This window comes from Drosophila nasuta, chromosome 2L, assembly GCF_023558535.2.
Source record: "Drosophila nasuta strain 15112-1781.00 chromosome 2L, ASM2355853v1, whole genome shotgun sequence".
Taxonomy (NCBI): Eukaryota; Metazoa; Arthropoda; class Insecta; order Diptera; family Drosophilidae; genus Drosophila; species Drosophila nasuta.
In genome coordinates, this window is record NC_083455.1 from 12,061,307 (window position 1) to 12,081,257 (window position 19,951).

Here is a 19,951-nt window from a genome sequence, read left to right on the forward strand (position 1 = left end):
GTAGAACGAGTCGTAATAAGGCAAGCGGAAGTGGTTGCCAGACACGTGTTATATGGACAAGAGGAGCTGGTGGTAGAAGGTACGCTCCAGAGTCTAGTTGGGTGGTGGTTACTTAGGGGTTCAGTCGAGTAGCGCTTTGTCTGAATTGTAATTGTATTTGTGTAGTTGTCGAAGGAAGAGTGGCAAAATGTATTTACTCATATGTCTTTCACAGACAAGTTAATTATTTTGTGGTGTGCGTGTTTATTTTCGGCAAATCGATTTTCACGCGCCGCACACACACTCACACACGTGTCTACGACTCATTTGTAATATGTGTTGCCTACTTTCGGGCGTCTTCAAACAATACAACATTAACTGAGCATGGTACCAAGAGCAGCGCTATGTTGCGTTGTTTGCCTTTACAGTGCTCTCAAATATTTACACAATGTTTGTCGGAATTAATTAACAACATTTTCAAGTACCTCTGCAAAGTCAAAAGTTAGCTCTTAGAAACATAGAGACAGGGACAGAGGCAAAATAGGGAGAGAGAGAGAGAGAGGAAGAACGATACTTCAACTAATTTGCATTCTTTGGTCTCAGCATATTTCGAGTTGATTCTTTGCACTCGTTTCGTTTTTTTTCTTTCTCTTGTTGTGCCAACTTTGTTTGCCGGTCGACGCTTTGCATAAATTCAAAGACACAATATGCAAAACTGGCTAAACAAAAAAATAGATCCGGAATAATAAACAATGACATTTTAATTAAATTTATGTGCACAAATTGCCTACACACAACAACAAACTAGAACTAAAAGTACTGGGCAACTGCATCTACTTTAAGCCAAATGTAAACCCCAAAAATTTCGTTGCATTTCTGTTCACGACGGATTTCAATGACAGTTGACAGTTGCTGCAGTGGCTAATACAAAAGTTGCCTGCAGCGTTTGAGATTTCTCAGTCTATGAAAATATGAAAATATACCGAATATTTATGGTCATCGCCCCGAGGGATTTCCAACTACTTTTGAGCTAAAGCTAGAGATATTGATATGCTGCATGCTGCGCACTTTCAACAGCAACCAACTTCATTTTCTTGACTGCATTGCACGCAAATATTTTCTATAAATGACTGTCAACTATTTTTATAACTTAACAAGTCAGACTGTAAGTGGTGGTCGACTGTAAGTTGCAAAAAAAAGCAAAGAAATGCGATATTAATCTTAAAAATACCAAATTATGATACTGAAGAAATACAAAAATATACGATAGAGTTCGAAATATACCAGATTGTCAATCAAAGCAACTAAGACTCTATAGCAACAGCCACTAAAATTTTAAGGCATCGCTGATCAAATCGAAGATGACTCCTTCTGTCTATTACACAAAGTTATAATACCCTTCTACCTTATGGATAGCGGATATAAAAAGCTGAACTCTATTAGATTCATGTCGAGTAACTTGCCATAACTTCAAGGCCAGAGTGTGTAGCTAATCCTCTCAGACTTTTTGAAATATCATGCTTGACTTTAACCTTGACACAAGCAACTATACATATAAATGCATATAACTAGTATTCATTTCGTTTTCAAAAAGATCTTGATAATTATGAAGCATGCATGTCAAGCTCTTTTTAAATACCTACAACTTATTTTGAGCAGCTTGAGTTCAAAAGCTTTAAACCTATTTTAAAAGTAGTCTTCAGCTTGGCTGGTAAAGTGCTTGAAATGCAAAAATATGTTTGCCTTTGACGCTGAGCCAAGAGCTGAGCCCTTCATCATAATGGCACAAAAGACATCATTTCGCAATTCATCATTATCATCACCTACCCAACAGTCAGCTGCCAGTTGCCAGTTGCATTTCCCATTTCCCCATTTCACATTTCGCATTTCGCTGTTGTGTGTGCTTTGCTGCCATCTTGTAGAGCTCCTCAAAGCTGTCACTCAACAGAGGCACATCACACAGAGAGAGAGAGAGGGAAAGAGCGAGAGATTCGCATATTGCTAGCTGGTTGGTAGAAGTATAAACCTGCTTATAATTACCCTCTAGATTACACATTTTGCCTAACAAGGCCCATTCATTAATGTCATCAAAAAGAGCAACAGAGGCAGAGGCAGAGGCAGAAGTAGAAGTAGAAGCAGAAGTTGATGCCTGAAACTGGGAAGGCAACTTCTGAAAATCTGCAACATTTTGTTGACACACCCAACGGGCAGCCAAACGGACCAAACGTTAATGACACCTCCCCGACCCCAACGTGAGTTGCTTTTCCCTCGCCCTCTCTTTCCGTCACAAAGTTGCAGTTGTGCAAATGCCATAAAAAGAAAAATAGCAGGGTAAAGCGAAGGAAGCCAACAAAAATAAACAGCAAGAGAAATGGAGAGGCAACCAAGGCAGGACGTGCTTCTACTTCTGCTTCGGTTTCTTTGGCTGCCGTAGATGCTCTGGCGACACAGCTTTTCAGCATGAGCCAGGAGAACGCAACGGTTTTTATGGGGCACTCTCGTACACACACTCACACACACACTCTACGCTAGTTAAAATTTCCGAAAATTTGCCGCTGCAGGTGTAACCAATTTGTTGGCATTCCACAACGAGCACCGAGCACCGAGCACTCGACTCGCCACTCTTCCCTCTTCTCGTCAGCCACTCCACAGCAAAAAGCACTCGAGAATGTCACACAAAAGTTATAGGACGTCAACAGCATTGTGGCAGCAACACACACAAACACTCCCTTCCCTTTCGCCTTCGCCTTTCCCCTCTGCACTCGAGGTGCCCCTAATAGATTGCCTCAGCTCTGGCTACGTGATGAGAGCAACCATCAGTAGCAAGTGTGTCAACTGGACTGCGGCTAACAAGGATATCAGGCTTATCGTCATGTTGATGATCTATTGCCCACATATGTAACATGCCTTTGCCCCTCCTTTAACCCCTCTCAATCACCCTTGTCTCTTTTCATTGTGTTAACTTTATGATTGCGTGTTTGTGTCTCTTATTGTCCGAGTGCTTCTGCTTCTGATTCTGATGTTGCTGTTGCTGTTGTTGTCGACCACTTCCTTGTGCTGTTGCAATTGCACTCATTGCCATAATCCAAGCATTATTACCCACTCGCCGCCGTTGGCAAGCAAATGCAACATTACACATACGTCCCGTTGGCTGCTAACTTTTATTGCCAGCTGGCAAACGTTAAGTCGGATTTATGCTGATCCTGTCTCCATTCCCCACTTTCTCTCTCGTCCGTCTCTCGTTTGTTTTTGTGCTTCCTTTTGTTGTGACTCTGGCCAGTTTATTGCCTTGGACATACGCTTTTTTTGGCTACTTGCGCCTTAATTGACGTGCACAGTTCGTCGTCGGTTTCAATTTTGAACTTATCATTCTCTCCCCATTCTCTCACTCGCTCTCTCTACCTCTTTCTGTCGCTCTCCAGCGCGACTCTTGCGTCGCACATAAAATATATTTATTCTGTACTCGCAGTTGGAAAACAAAAAGTTGTTAGGTTTTTGCTGCAGCTTATCCCAGCACATGTTCTTTGCCCCCCTCTCTCCTATCCTCTTCGTTGGCAGTGCTCCATTGCACTGTATTGTATTCTGTGCGCTTTGGTCGAGTCATTCCGTCTAGCCATTTCGTTTTAATGGCCAAAACTAAGTACTTCATACAAACACATATGGCTAGCATTCGAAATGCGAACAAGTTGCCATTCTATTTTGACACATGGTGCAACGCCAACGAAGCGCAACGAAATTAAATGAAATGAGAAATGCTGTGAAATACGAGTTCAAGATTAAAGGTTATACAAGAAACCATTGTTTTTAAATATGCTTTTAAACAAAACCTTATTCTAAAAGTATACCGAAAACATGACAAAATATAGCGAAGGCTATATTTGGCATATCGATATAGTACCACATTAAAAAAATATAAAATAAAGTACAAAATATGTCAGATTGTCAGCTAATGATCCGATTGTAGTTTTTTGCATGCAAAAGTATTTTCTAAATAAGTTACAATATCCTTCTACTCTATGGTAAAAAAATGTTAATAAAATGTTATATATGTACATTAAATAAGGGAATTCTCTAAAATAAATTATTTTCATCGCAAAATTATTGAAATGAATAGTTCGTGAAGCACATTAATATATTTTATTTAAAACTTTAATTTTACAATTTCAATACATTTTGAATTTGAAGTTTATTAATCGTGTTTATATTGTAATCAGAGTAAAACATATTAAAAGTTTTTAAGAATTTAAACAGCAAGAAAAAAAACTTAAAACTTCACAAATTTGTAAGATTAATTATTTTTTTTCTTAAAATTCCAGTCTTTCAGACAAGTTTTAATTATAAGCTACATAAGTATAAGTATATAAGTATATTTAGTCTGCTTTCTCATTAAGAAGTTTACACGTTCCTCTAAAGAAAATCCAACACTTTTTGCTACTTTATAGTAAATCTAAGTAGTTACATCTGCACATCAAAGATTACACTTGTCTATCCATTAAAACAGTCGCTGAGCACAAAGCACTTGTTCAACAGACAATAAAGACATTGTTAACAACAATTTCATACTTTACATTAATGTTTTTATTGTATTTTTTTTTTTGCAGTTTACAAATTGAAAAAATGCAACACGAAATTGTAGTTGCAAAAATGTGAGAAGCCAGCTGGAGAAAAAGTGGAAATAATATTACCAGCAACAGCAGCAAAAGAACGAAACGGATACGGAAAGAGGAAAAGAAAAGAAATAAAACCTAATAATACATCGTAATAATAATAATAAGTGAGAAGGGGACAGTGCAAAGACATTCCCCCTAGTTGGCCAGTGGCCAGTAGAGAAAGAAGAAATACGATTCCGATGCAAGGCACTGCAGACTGCATCCTCAATAATGTCGGACAATAAAAGCAACTAAAGAAGCATTCAAGTGCAAAAAAGAAACGCAAGGGGTTCTAGATGAAATGAACAATTGCCGAGCAAACAATGCAAACTAATAAAGCACTAGAGCGAATTTTTTATGCAAATAGCAACAGCAACAGCAACAACAACAATAGCAAGCAAATAAAAGACACACAACAGCAGCAGCAGCAGCTAGAAGACGGCAACAACAGCAGCAGCAGCAGTAGAATCATCAATCAAACGCGCCACGGGGCGTATGATTAACAAAGTTTAAGGAATTTTCTGCAAAATGGAGCGAGAGAAATTGCAAAGTGAAATGTGCCGCAGACGTGATTTAATTAATAAATGCATTAAATATGCAAAGACGACAGCAGCAACAACATCAACATCAACAACAACATTAACAGCATCAGCAGAAGCTGAAGCAACAGGAGCAGCAACCACTCCACTGACGGCGAATGGTGCAACAACCACTGGACCCACTCTGGAGTTGGCCACGAAGCCATTAACGGACTTGCAACGAAACCACCTGCTAAAGATGCCAACAACTACAGTAACAGCAACAGCAACAACAAGAGCCACAGCAACAAACACAATAGAAAAACCAACAACAAATTGTGCAAACTCAGCAGCAGCAGAAGCAGCAGCAGCTACAACAACAACACATCGCAACGGCATCGTCAGGACATTAAGGACATTAGCAAAGAGCTGGACTGGACAGTCGGGTCCACTGCTATTGACGGTCTGCCTCAGCCTGCTGGTGTGCGGCAGTCAAGCGGGTTTCGCTTGCCTCAGCAATCCGTGTGTATTTGGCGTCTGCATCGATGGCCTGAACAGGTGAGTTTGCCACATGCCACATGCCGCATGCCACAAGCCGCTGCACAAGCAACTTAGTTGCCCTCTTCAAACAAGGCGCTTTTTTCGCTTATTATCGCCAAGCCAATAAACTCCGTTCAACACATTTCGAGTGGCAATAAACTTGCACCACTTGAGCGCCAGCAGCAGCAGCATCAGCAGTTGCAGTTGCAGTGGCACTTGCAACGCCAAGCGTCGCCTTCTGTTTGCTTCTCCGCTGCTGGTCATCGATTGCCCATCCACAATCCTCAGCGCCACATATGGCAAACATGTTGATGCTCCTGCTCCAGCTGCCTCTATCCTCCCCTATTTGCTTTTCTATCTGCCCCTATTTGCCTTTTTAAGCATGCCCCCTTTAGCAAATGAGGCCAAGTTGTGCTGCCAGTCGAGTGGGTTGGCCATTAACAAGTGGTTTCATTGGCAGCAGAAACAGCAGCAGCATAAGCTTCACGTTATTAACTTACAGTGTTGTGTTCAAGTCCAAAGTCCAATGCATACACACAGTTAATTATGCAGCTAATCTAGCTTAAACTAAGCTTTTTGTATTAGCAAATCCAAGCATTATTAAGCTTCTGAATGAGTAGAGTTCCACATTATTGAAATGTGCATGTTATTGAAAATATTTGCATCGATAGATTGTGAATAATAAGAGCAGAAAATGTTAAGATAGATTGCATAAGCAAAATGAGCGAAAGTCGTAGCAATTGAATGGCATAAATCTCTATCGAAATATATCAATTTTGTTAAGTACTATAAACTTTTCATTAAGCATGCTGGTTAGTTGACAATAGTTCAAATTTCTATAAATGTGAACTCTCAATATTTACATTAGGTACGATCCAGTTTGTACTTCAAATTAGTATTCGAAATTAGCAATTTCTTATGCTATTATTTTTATTTCACGAATTTAAATCACTTTCTCTTCCGCAGAGATATTGAAACAGACCGGAAATCTACTTTATATATGAAATGTGTTGTTTAGCAGCCACAACTTTGTTTTAGGAGTGAAAGTATCGCATAATAAATAGGCCCATATTGCTTTGGAGAGTATCATAAAGCAAAGGCGTAATACCAATTAAAATATCATCTTGTACCTTTAGCGTATTTACTTTAAACTTTAACTTAGTTCCTTATTGTCAATCTAGTCTTTGCGAAATAACTACGTTTGTTAGTTGACAATATTTTAGATTTCTATTTCATTTTAGTAAAGAAAGCAAAGTTTTGAAACCTTGAAACGATCGAAATTTAAAATGAGAATTTAAAACATTCAATTATTATATTTACGAGTACTTCAATTTCACGAATTTAAATCACATTATTTTACCTCAAGTCTAGTTTGAAATCTTCTTTAGTTATAACCTTGTTTCAAGAGTATCACATAATGAATTAAATTGCTCTTTAGAGTCTTGCAGAAGAGAAAGGCGTAGAGCCAGTCCTAGCGTATTTACTTCAAACTTTAAGTCACCTAGTTCCTTATTATCAATTCCGCCACTCCATTTAAACAACATGCTCAATCCCTCATCTCAGGCTAATCTTGTTGCCAACAGCATGGAAACGCTATCGTCCAGCTTATGCGCTGTCATTATGCCACAATTCGCAAAGGCATTACTCGTGTGTGCTCAGTTATATGTGCGACAGTATATCAATGCACAATGTTGCAAGGGCCATCAGTAACGCAGTGTTCAGTTGCCACAGCCAACGCTACTTAAGGATATATGAGTGCGAGTTACGCGTATCCTACAGTGCGAATGCCATATGAAGACTATTGCTCAATGCCAATTGCACAAACAAGTGGAAAGATGCTGAAGCGCAGTTGAAACAGCTGCCATTGCATTTGTCTTGGTTTTGTTTTTCTCTCTCTCCACTTTGGGAGTTCTGGGCAACATTTATACAACTAAGTAACTGGCATTTTATTTTGCTCGTCTCGCTTGTCGCGATATATGCGACCGCTGAATGTGGCTAGCTCAAAAACCTCTAAACCCCTTAAAATCCCAACGCCCAAGTCAGTCAGACATCGAGTGAAAGATAGAGAGAGAGAAAGAGCACAACACACAATCTCACAGCTAGTGAATTTGCTCTATAAAAAGCGTTTACGATATTTTTTACGATAAGTTTGCGCAAAGCTGCAAGTCAAATGCGAGACTCCAAATGGTGGAACGGTTGAAATGTTTTCTAGCGCGAATTTCTTGACATAACCGCCAGTTTAGTTTGGTCGAAGGAGCTCGAGGAGCTGGTAACTGGTAACAACTGGTCGGATAGAAGTTTATGTGTTGCCAAGAAAAATTTATAGCTGCAATTAAATTTAACACGATTTCCATGAGATTTAAACGGATTAAATGAATAGTTTCGCCCATCTTTAAGTCCTTGAGGCAAAAGTTCTGATTATGGATGTGTAAGCAAGAGAGAAAGCGAGTACATTGATATTTTATTGGCTTATCGTGGTTTATGTTCCGACTAGTTTTGTGCAAATATCAGTATTCATGACTCATATCAAAGATGAGCCAAAGTTTAATGATTGCCCATAAAACTGGCACGCGAAATGTGCAAAGTGTAATGTTTAGCAAATTGTTTACAGAGTCAGTCAACATAACAATGGATGGGCGGGTTTTTCATAAAAATCGAATTAATGTGATAACAAAGTTTACGAGAAAAGGTTGACAACAATTTATGAGCAGCTAAAGGAAGCTTAATAAAATTGAACAAATCCTTAAGATATATCCTTAAGCATATGTAAATATGTACCTCTCTTTGCGATTCTCATGTAGTCGACATGGTGACAGCAACACCAGCAACCCTAAGCATAATAAAAGTGGATAATTTCTAAAATTTAACATATAATATACGCCTCTCTTTGCGATTCTGATGTTGTCAACTTGGTGACAACAGCACAAGCATCTTTAATAACCAAAGATAAGACGCTCCTTTAAGCAAATTCGTTAAGCTGAAACATATTTTCAGCTTCTGATTGAGCAGCTCGATACACTCATGCATTATTGCCGTGCTCAGTTGATGCAGTTGCCATCAACATGATGGACATGACATAGACACGAACATGGTACTTGGTTAGTAGCTAATGCGAGCCCCAAGGCCATTTATCTACTCACTGCAATTGTTTTTGGCAGGACAACAAATCAACAGGCCTCCAGGGTGTAGAAGTCAAGTAGTCAAAGCTAGTAACAAAAGTGTTTTTCTTTACCCTTTCAATGGGCCTCTCATGAGCTTCAGCATGGGCAACAACAAACAAAGCAACGCTCTACCAAAATGCAACGTAATGTAATCCATTATAAAAGAGACAGACAGAAAGAAAGAGAGGCTTAAAAGGATAGAAAGAGAGAGAGAGAGAACCCACTATGCAATCCGCCTAAGCTCGTCCGACTACAAAAGTTCTTTAATTAAGCTGTGTACCTGCAAAAGTTATCCAAGCTGCACGAGATGACAGTGAAGCTGGTTACGAGTAGAACAAGAAGAAGACCAAGCTAGAAAATATCTGCCATGTTGAGCCATGTCGGTGACAATCCCCTGACACTTTTGCAGTTCCGTAACTAGTATCTGCCACCGCTGCCGTCGCCGTCGCAGTTGCCGTCACCATTGCCATTTCCGTTTCAATTTCAATTCACTCTTAGTACGAAAAACCAATCCCAAATGGCTACCAAATATTTATTTCCACTACTCAAGCGTAATGTTTCGAGTACGTTGGCCAAGTTTATAGCACTCGCCAGAGCACTGAGCACCAAACTGAGCTCAATCCATATACATACATATAGTATGTAGTATGTGCATGAACACATTCTTCTATTAGATAAATAGAGTGTATATATTTGTATGACCATACAAAGTGTGGCCCACTTCAATTACTAGCAACGAGTGTAACAATCACACCGTGCCACACTGATAAAAAGTTACTTCCACAACACTTGCATATTAATGTGTCAAGAGCTTTGCAAGCACATTGAAGGCTAAAGGCTGATTGTAGTAATTCCACTGACAGATGCATGGCTGTGAAATAAGAGCAGCCGTAAGGGTTGAACGTTGGAGGACTTACAAAATACACTTGCCACAGAATTAAATGAGGCAATAAATGCGATAGCACTAGCTTAGAATTATTCCGTTAGTTATTAGTCCCTTAATACAAAACTATATTTATTCGAGCAGAGGTATCTAACTACATTTAGAGTCATTCATTTAATAACTAAGTTTAACGCTAAATTTACGACTAATATATGAACACAGTCAGCCATTTGAAGCAATGTAGTTGCTTCTCAAACAAAAGTAAATGTTGTTAAATTTAATCAATCAAAGAACAACACGTAAGAAAGCTACAGTTGAGTGTGCTCGACTAGTCATTTTGAATAAAAGCAAAACAATGCGGGGTTTTAAAATATTCCAAATCAATAAACCGCAAAATACTAAAAATATATGAAAGGCTATAGCCTTATGCGTATGGTATATTTATATAGTATATAATAATATATATACATTAAAAATATACCATAGTGTAAAATACACCAGATTGTCAGCCAAAGCAACTAAGACCCTTCCACACTATGGAGAGCGGGTCTAATAATTAGGAACATTTTCTATGTGAATTTCTCTAATTTTCTGCCTAACAATCCTTTTCATGTCGCTGTGTCACTTCCACTTGAAATGAATTCGTTTTTAATAATACTAACATCTTGAAGTTTATTACGTAAACCCTTCAAGTTGATATGACACTTCTGTGTGGGCTGTTTTTCTCAGTGTGTTACGCCATATTGTACTATTTGTGAAACTATTTTTATCTAAAACGTTTTCTTGTTACATTTTCCTTTTTTATTCATCTTTTTTGTACTATTTTCTTTTTATGGGTTTGCCTACAACAAAACAAATTTTTTTGTGTTGCTGAACGTTTGATGCATCATTGACACACCGTTGCGCCCACACCACCATCTTCTTCTCGTCCACATCCACGTCCCCGCATGTGTCACGATAACAACACCAACTGCGACTACAACAACAACAACGACTACAACAACAACAACGACTACAACAACAACGACAGCTCGTATTCGTGTTACTGCATTGACGGCTACACAGGGATCCAGTGCCAAACGAATTGGGACGAATGCTGGTCGGGACCCTGTCAAAACGGCGGCACATGTGTGGATGGCGTTGCCTACTACAATTGTACGTGTCCGGAAGGATTTTCTGGTAAGTGTGTGCGGTTTATTTTTGCGCTATGCCAACACAGACACCGACACAGACTTCAACACAGATACAGCTGATACTCGACTGGTACAACAAATATGTATAGTATATCCACAGTAAGTACTAAAAGTTGTTGCACAGCCCGCTGAGCAACCACTGTTAAAGTGGGCAGGGCAACGAAACACACACCACGTGCAAAATGTATTTTTATTAAGCAAACGAAATGAAGAAAAAAATACATATAAATAGTGGCGAGTAGAGTACAAGCAACGCCCACAGCAGCCACTCCGGCTGCGTTGAGCCTGAGGAGTGCACACACACACCAAACCGAGATGCCACTAGGTGGGCACAAAACACTCACTCACTCATTCGTACGAGTATTCGTACTCATACTCCCACTCTTACTCCTTACTCCTTAGCTGCAAAGCACGCCAAACGTATTTGTAAAATTTGCGGCAAGTCAGGGAACAAAAAAAAAGAAGAAAAACATAATGGACGATGCTTTCTCTTCCTTTCCATGTGTTTTAGTTTTTCTTGCAACATTCGCTCACATGTATCTATTCTTTATTGCAACGCCCGAGCACTGTGGCAAAATGAGAAAATATAGAAACTAAAGAATTTGAACAATAACTAAAATAAATATACGAAAAGTGTTTGCAAGTCGACAAGCTAATTACTCTTAATAATTTGAAAACAAATATATTTTAAACTAATAAGAAAGTGACTCGAAATTCTGTAACGTAAAAAGACACAAGTTTAACTATTTTAACATATTTAAATGTTACAATTTTGTATTCTGAATAGATAATACAAATATTTTAACAATATTTTTTGCAATCACATAGTTTAAATTGTATTAGAAAGTTTTCCTAACTTTGCCAATTCCTTCATTTTCTAAAGTTAGTACAATTCATTTGCTTTTGCTAAATAACAAAACTATTACCATTTTTTTTAAGTTTTTTTTTTGTAAAAGTCAATGTTTAACTCTGAGTATTGCATAAAGCAATTATGCTATCAAATTGTTTACGAAAACGTTCAACTTTTGAGCAGCTATCAAAATAATTACTGAACTTTTCAATACAATTTTCGAAGCTGTCAAACTGAACAAGGAAAACATCATGCCCCAAAAACGAAGAAAATGACAAAAAAAAAAAAGCAAGTGCAGCTAGCAAATGGTTGAGGAGGTGTCTCAAGAGAGAAACACAGAGAGGATGGAGGAAGAGCGAAAGCTGGCAAACTAACTTTAATGTTGTCTATTGTGGTAGTCAATGTTGGGTGCTTAACTTGCCACTTGCTACGTGTGAATGCTGCTGGTATGAGTCTCCTCCGACTGTGTGTCCAACCATGTATGAGAGAGCACGATTGTGTGGGTGTTTATCTAAGTATATGTGTGTGTGTGTGTTGGCCCAGTATGGAAGTCTCAGCATGAATGTATCTAATGTTCATCCTTTTGGCTTCGTGTACTTTCCGTCCGTGTTACGTACATATAAACACATTTACTTTTGCTACGTGTGAGGAGGAGCACTTAGCAAAAGGCTCTCCATCTCTCTGATTGTATGTGGGTGTGTGTGTGTATGTGTGTTCAAGAGTTGACTTTATAAAATTTAGTGAAATTTATAGCCATCGTGTAGGTGTTATATGCATTACCCATCAACGCCAACTAATACCGCATACAAATTGCTACAAATTTGTGGTCTGGCAAAACGTTGGCAAAAGTTTATTAAGAGGCATGGCCAGGTCGGAACGGGGCGGGGCGGGACGGATTGAGTAATTGACATACAGATGGGATTAGCAGAGTCTAACGTGTACTATGAAAATAAATGTAAGCTTCAACAATTCGCATAGTTGTCGAATTAGACAAAACACGTGTCAATTAAGGCTATGTTAAGTGAGATTTGCGGTAAGCATAATACAATTTACGACTCGAGCTGAAATTGGGTGGCCAATTGAGAGAAATTCATTACAATGCCAGCAAACTCTTAACCAATTTTGTTATATCAAATACTAAATATTACGCATACGCCCCGGTTTATGCAATAATTTGAATTGCTTGCTTAATTTTTGTTCAGCACAACAATTGCATTAAATTACCATGAATAAAAGATTCGTTAAGCGAAAAAACACGTAGCGAAAACATATCGCATTAAGCGTAGTAAAGGGATTGACTAGTTTTGAATACTCTTATCAATATTATGATTTAATTCAATTTGTTAAAGCGAAGCAGTGTTCACTCTGTTATCCAGCGAATAATCGATTTTAGATTATCTGCATAATTGAATAATTCCATCTTAATGGACAACGGATTTAACTGAAAAACCGCAATACCCAATTGAAAGAGTAGACGAAACAAATGAAATTATGCACGGTGTTGTGTTTGCCAGTAATTTTAAGTGGATCAAGCGGAAGAGATACAACAAAACCAGAAACTAAGCGTCTGCTCTTTGCAAACTGCGCCACGTTCAAATGTAAATAAAGTAAAAAAACAGACGACACAAAATATACAAAAATATGCTATCCATCCGTAAAGCCAACAATAAGTATAAAAAGGGAGAAATTTATATAATAAATAGATTTTTTTTGCAGACGCGCGAAGCGACGGAAATGAAGCAATAAACTATGCAAAAGTCTGGAAAAATAGAAAGAAAAAAAATATTCGTATTACAGCAAATAAAAGGCAAACGCAAAAATTTCATATATATATTTGGAAATGAAAAGCGTCGAATGAATGGGCCTCAAAAAGAGCTACAAAAAGGTAGAAAAAGGAAACAAAGCAAAAATAGTGGAAGAAGCGAAATATAGAAACATGTGCGAGCACTTCACTCAAGTGGGGAACACTGCGAGATACCCTAAGCTGGAGTACCGAAGAGAATAAATGCTGAAACTAAAATGTTTATATTTCAACAAATTCCAAGTTAATCAACACATGTTTTTCAAGTCTACTGAAGAATACTTCAAGCTACTCTAATGCTGAAATACTGAAGGGACCATATTTTGCAACTAAACTATTTGTATTTGAAATATTTCCAAGTCAATCATCTCCGCTTTTTCGAGAATACTTTGAGAAGGAAATAAATACTGAAATTGAAATGTTTGTATTTTAAACATTTCCAAGTCAACTAAGAGAGGAATACTTTCAGATATTATGGTGGAATATTGAAGAGCACAAAAATGCTGAAACTGAACTATTTGTGTTTAAAATATTTCCAAGTCAATCACCATCGCTTTTTGAAGCTTACAGGGTATGCAGTGAAGAGTGAACAAGTTCCCCCTGGCTCTCTATTAAACCGCGCATTGAGTTTTTGAGATGCCTTTTACCTTGCAATGCCGTAAAAGCGAAAAAAGGAAAAACAAATAAAAATATAATATGAAGTAAAATTTGCACATTTTTCGCCCCAACATTAAAAAATTTCGAAATGCAAATGAAAATGAAAATGGCGCATATAGCTGCAAATGCAGCCAACATTCTAATTAATATTTTTAGCTGCTCGCGCGTTGGGTTTTTATGGTCTTTTATGTGTGTACATTGCCTTTCAGCTGCATTTCACCTTTTGATGTTTGCATTTCTTTGAGGTGGTCAACTCTCTGGTATCTGCATGCTACAGATAAAAGCTTATAGCTTTTCCGCCCACCAAAAATGTAGATCATGTATACAAAAAGATATTTTTTTTGTATGTTCCACTTACCGAATTTCCTGGTTTCTATCACAAACCGAAAATGACATTAAGTTAAGCCGCATTTAACGTATTTCCTTTGAATCGGTTTGACTTAGATTCCCCGGTTTTGACTTCAACTACTGCTGATAGTTTGATATCTGTAAGTAGATTAAGTATAGAATATATTACGAATACCTTATTGTTAACCTTGGGTAGGTACTAATGCATATAGCATTAGCTGCTTAGGCTCTTTATCACGTGTTAGTCAACTTCGCATCACAACAATGCTTTCCCTAAATCTTCTACTCTAATGACACACATTTTATCAAACAATCTAGAAATGCTGCAGTATAACCTTGCTCCCCTTGTCATACACACGCATACGCACTCACACAAACAAACACACAAATCATTCTCCACAATCCAACTGTGAAACCCAACAACAATACCTTTTATCCTGAGCAAAGGCATCTCCTTGGCTGGGCTTTGTACAATCATTGCACCGTTGCCAGCGAGGAGGCCAAAAGGCCAAAGAGCTGAGGGGCATTCAGCGCGAAAACAATGCAAATTGCAGTTGAAGCCATTGCCAGGCCTATTCACATTGAAATTTGCATTTCATATTCAAGTAAAAAATAAAAAAAAAATAAGGTAAAATTCACCAAATCAACAATAAGCATTGCAATCCACAGAAAAATAAAACTTCTGTACTATTTAAACATACTCTTTACATTTTTTAAACTTTCAACTTGTAATTTAAAAAAATACAAGAATTTAGTGTAAACTAAAAAAAGACTTAAATTAAAATAACTCACAAACTAGAATTTAAGAAATAAATATTGAGACTTTAAATATAATAAAGGTAAAGAGTTAGTTCTTTGAATGCACTTAAATTGCATTAATTAATATATTTATTTACTTTCAATTTTTTCAACTACTTCTTTGAATAACTTAATATTCAAATTTAAAAATAATAAGGTTAGTTCTTTGAACTTTCTGACTTCATTTACCCTTAGTTTACATTTAATTTTTTCTATTACTTTCTGAAGTAACTCATACTACGAGTCTACCCATTTAATATTTTATTTGTGCAGGTCGTAAAAAAAATGCATTCAAATTGCAGCATTGCAGTTTTTTTCATCTTTTTTAATTCTCTTTTTGTCTACCTTAACTTTGCAGCGCACTTTGTTTCATTTGCTTGTTTTTAGCGTAATTTTCCTGTCGCTTTTTCTGTGCACTATCAGCAGGTGAATATGAATATGAATATGTAAATATGTGCATGATTGGAGCATTGCGAATGTATCTCATACTCTTGTGCATTTTCACGTATTCAATGCGCATTCATTCAATCAAACAAGCATTTGCCTCAGCTGCGCATGCATTCATTGCTTCATTTGCGAACCAACCGATTTTTGTCTTTCTGATGCGTTTTTTATTTTCAATTCTCTTTTTTTTTGTATGTGTGCGTTGTTTTTCACCAATCAAAATTTTCCTTTGTGCAATTTTGGGTGCTCACAGAAGGCAGCTTGGAGCGATTGCGCGAATAACAAACTTCATATTGCATTCCCAAAACTCGCCTCCCATTCACAATTTTGGGCCATTAATCATAATCCAGGGTGAGATATTGGAAAGCTTTAAATAGCATCGATTTGGGCAAAGGAAACTTTAAAAATTCATCTAATGGTGATTTATCGAGGGATTCGACCAAAAAACAAATCCAAATTCATTGAATTTCACGTGGCTCGGCGATTTGCATAAATTTTTTATTTCATTTACTCAATTGCCAGGGTGTTTTGGTTAAGCATGAAAGAGACAAGGCATGAGTGAAAGGCAGAAAGAGTGAAAGGAAGCGAGAGTGAGAAAAAGAGAGAGAGAGAGAGAGAGTCCGTAATATGTTAGGCTATACATTAAAATACATTTGTGACCATCCAATTGTCCCCATTTTTGAAGCTAATCAATTGCCTTTTGGGGATTTAGTTTTGGTTCAATCGTTGTTGTTATTTGCATTTTAGAGTGTGTGGCGAGCAATAAAATATTCATAATATTGCATATTGATTTTGTAATACAAACTTTTCGAGTTTATTGAACTCTTATGCGCCTGCCTTTGACACACTTCATGCGATAGAGAAAGAGAGAATGTTGTTTATTATTGTGTTTTGGATTAGCTTTATAATCGAATGTTGCCAGATTTGTGCTGCCTGATGCCATTTTGTGTGCACACTATTATCTCTCCGGCCAAAATGGATTTTAAATAAATAGGCTCAAAATTAATTTAAATATGTATTTTAATTATTAAAAATCAATGCTGATAAATACTAATTAATGCCAGGGCATTAGCTCAAGAGTGCTATTACTCCTTAGTAAAAGTAACAACTAATAAAGCTACAGTCGAGTATGCTCGACCATGTGATACTCTGCAGTCATTTTAAAGAAAAATATACCGAAAATGTACCACAAAAATACTAAAACGGGCCAAAGGGTATAAAATTGCAAAAAATATTCCACTAACAAATTCATTAAATAGTTGAATATTAGAAATTCTACCTAAAGTACATTAATTGCATACTACGTACTTTGCCACAAACCCTTGCAAGGATGGGCGAGACAGCAAAAGTAGTGAAAAGCTGCCTGGATCAAGGGAAATGCGATTTTCTCACTCATAAATTTTCCCATTGAACTTCAGCACAATACTTTCTAATTTTACGCAACGTTGCAGGCTGCCGATAGAAAATTGTTCACATGCATTTCAATAGGAGAAATGCTGAAAAGCAACGCAACTGGCAAATTCAATAGAAATTGGCAGGCAGTGAGAGAAAAAAAAGGGCGAAGAGAGAGACAGAAAGAGAAAGAGAAAGAGAAAGAGACCGAGCAAATAAATAAAAAGGAAAACGAAATTCCAAGCTAGAAAATATAGTACAAAATTCAATTAATTAAAAGCTGTAAAACTCACACACACAAACACATCTATGTAGGTTAAATGTTGCATACACTCACACACACATTTGTAAGAGTGTGTGGGTGTCGCCCATATGCAGCTGCTGCTGCTGCTGCTGCTGCGGCAATCGCCGTGAAAATGAGCTTGGCAGGATTCTTTGGCCCGGCTTGACATTGTCCTGGCAACGCTTGGGGGACTTCCTGCTGCTGCTGCTGCCGTTCGTTGGCACAGCGAAAAAGTGCAATTGAAAGCGCAACAATGCGCACCACAAGACATTCAAGTGGTGAACGAACTCACAGGCAAACCTCCTCCAACAACTCACCCACCCACCAAAGGATATGCGAATTCCAATTGCTTGCCGCTGAGCTGACTGAGTGACATACTTGAATTGATTTAATGGGGTCTCTCTCTCTCTCCCTTGCATGACGTATTTTTAGTACCCATCCACAGCGAGCTGTGATTAGTTTCCCACAGATGAGTCAAGTAAAGTGCATTTCATTGCTCACTGTCGCAGCGCATTTAAACCCACCCCCCGAAAACAGATTGCGGGGATTAAATGCGCATACAAATTGCCAGCTAAGTAAGGTAAACCCAGCTGCAATTCTAAGCCATCAACATTATTAGCACCTGGGGACACAGAGAGAATTGTGAAATTGTTTATTTTAAATTCATAATTTATTCACAGCGTTTCCAGCGCAAGTTTTTCGCACATCAATAATGCTTATTTTGGGAACAGACGATCAAATATTAATAATTGGATTCGAGAGAAAATATGATGGAAATTTAAACAATTAGTTGCATAGTAAATTTATTATTTAAAACTTATTCGATTCTCATACAATGCACTGCACACATCGTAAACTTCTAGTGCGGCGTTTCATCAACAAATTTTTTGAATTTTCTTTACAAATATGCTGTGCAGTTTACAAAATGGAATTTTCTTAATTATTATGAAAAAGTGAATTCTTGTTTGCTGTATTTGCAGTCAAATTATGCCATGCTGTGCACTCATTCATTCATCCTACATATGCATTTATTCGTTATTCGTTTGCACTTGCAGCACACTCAAGCACATACTCACATATACTCATACATACACACACACACCCGCACACACATACACATACAAAAGTCATGCACAAAGAATTGAGCGAAAACTTAAAATGCAAACGAAATGTGCAATATATTCAACTCATGCAATTTTATTTTATATTTTTTGTTATTTGCTTCTTTTGTATTTTAAACGATCCCAGATTCGGAATACATAACCAAAAGTTCCCTCGTAGTTCTGCGTCCATAACATAAGTAACAAAGCAAATAAGAAGCACAAAATGTGTGCAGATAAAATTCAAATTTCAATTTGAACATCGACAATATCCACTCGACAGTGGGGAGATGATAGCACATACACAATAGTTCTAGTATACTATATATGGGATATGAACAGTTTTGGAGTTCATGCTTATTGTGATTCTTCTTCGATGCCAAAACAATGTTCCTACCTTGTTGCACAAATGTTTACAGTTCGTTGCCAGATGGAGGGGCAGAGAGAAGCCAGACGATGTGGCAGCAACCGCCGTAGCTGGAAATTGAAGGGTATATAGTGCATACTAGTTGGAGTATGTTCAAGCACCGGATGCACAAAAGTGACAGAAAAAAGTTTACTTTAAGCGAAGAAAAACACAACTGAAAGTAGTTAAAATACTGATATGCTAAAAGTAAGGGAACAAGTCGTAAATATCTGTATGTTAGCTGAAAGCAAAGGGCATGAGAGTAAAAATGAACAGAAAAGTTCTTGCAACTGATAAACTTTGCAGAGAGAAAGCATAAAGTTGTTCAACATTTACAGCAACATATTTTTGTATTAATAATTGAAAATGTTTCAAAATTGTTGATTGGAAAACAATGTATGTTTTATTGTTTTAGTGTGACTAATTTTTTAAATTGTTTGAGTGTAAATTCAATAAACTTTTATGCTCTTAAATCCACTCACAAGTATACAATAATCTATTGAAATATTTTGTAGTAAGCCGCGTTGCTTAAATCCATTTGTAGCCACGTACTTGTCACTTAACAAATCCATTGAGTATTTATCAATATTTATGCATGTCTGAGCCAAGTTCCCACATTTTTTATTCAATCGAAAAGTGCTCTTTGGCTATTGGTTTTTTATTTTTTATGTTGCATAAAATTTTGATTAATGTTGCATTTTCAAATATTTAGACAGTCTTTCTCTCTGTGAATGGGGGAAACAAATGTTGAAAGCAAAGTCCGGCCGAGAATTGCGTTGTAAATTCACATTTGTAACACAACAAAACGTAGCCGAAAAAGGCATAAATAAAATACGACAGGAACAAAAAAAAAAACAAAATCAAGAGCAATCGAAGTAGAGAGAAACGAAACGGGTTTGAGTGGGCAACCAGTGTCGTCCATTAACCACCAAAAAAATGTGCGTCCAAT

General features: G+C 37.4%; 2 protein-coding genes across 2 annotated transcripts in view; one reads left to right on the top strand and one right to left on the bottom strand.

Moving 5' to 3' along the window:
* LOC132783516 (MKRN2 opposite strand protein) overlaps window positions 1–19,951 on the bottom strand; it is a 71,669-nt gene that overhangs the window by 24,136 nt on the left and 27,582 nt on the right. The window contains exon 2 of the mRNA XM_060788716.1: window positions 14,590–14,717. The gene's annotated coding sequence lies outside the window, so the exon portion shown is untranslated. The remainder of the gene's footprint in view (window positions 1–14,589; window positions 14,718–19,951) is intronic.
* Window positions 1–19,951, top strand: part of LOC132783512 (protein eyes shut) — a 69,902-nt gene that overhangs the window by 20,874 nt on the left and 29,077 nt on the right. The window contains 2 exon segments of the mRNA XM_060788712.1: window positions 4,581–5,704; window positions 10,761–10,909. Coding sequence (XP_060644695.1) covers window positions 5,157–5,704; window positions 10,761–10,909 — 697 coding nt within the window. The 5' untranslated portion in view covers window positions 4,581–5,156.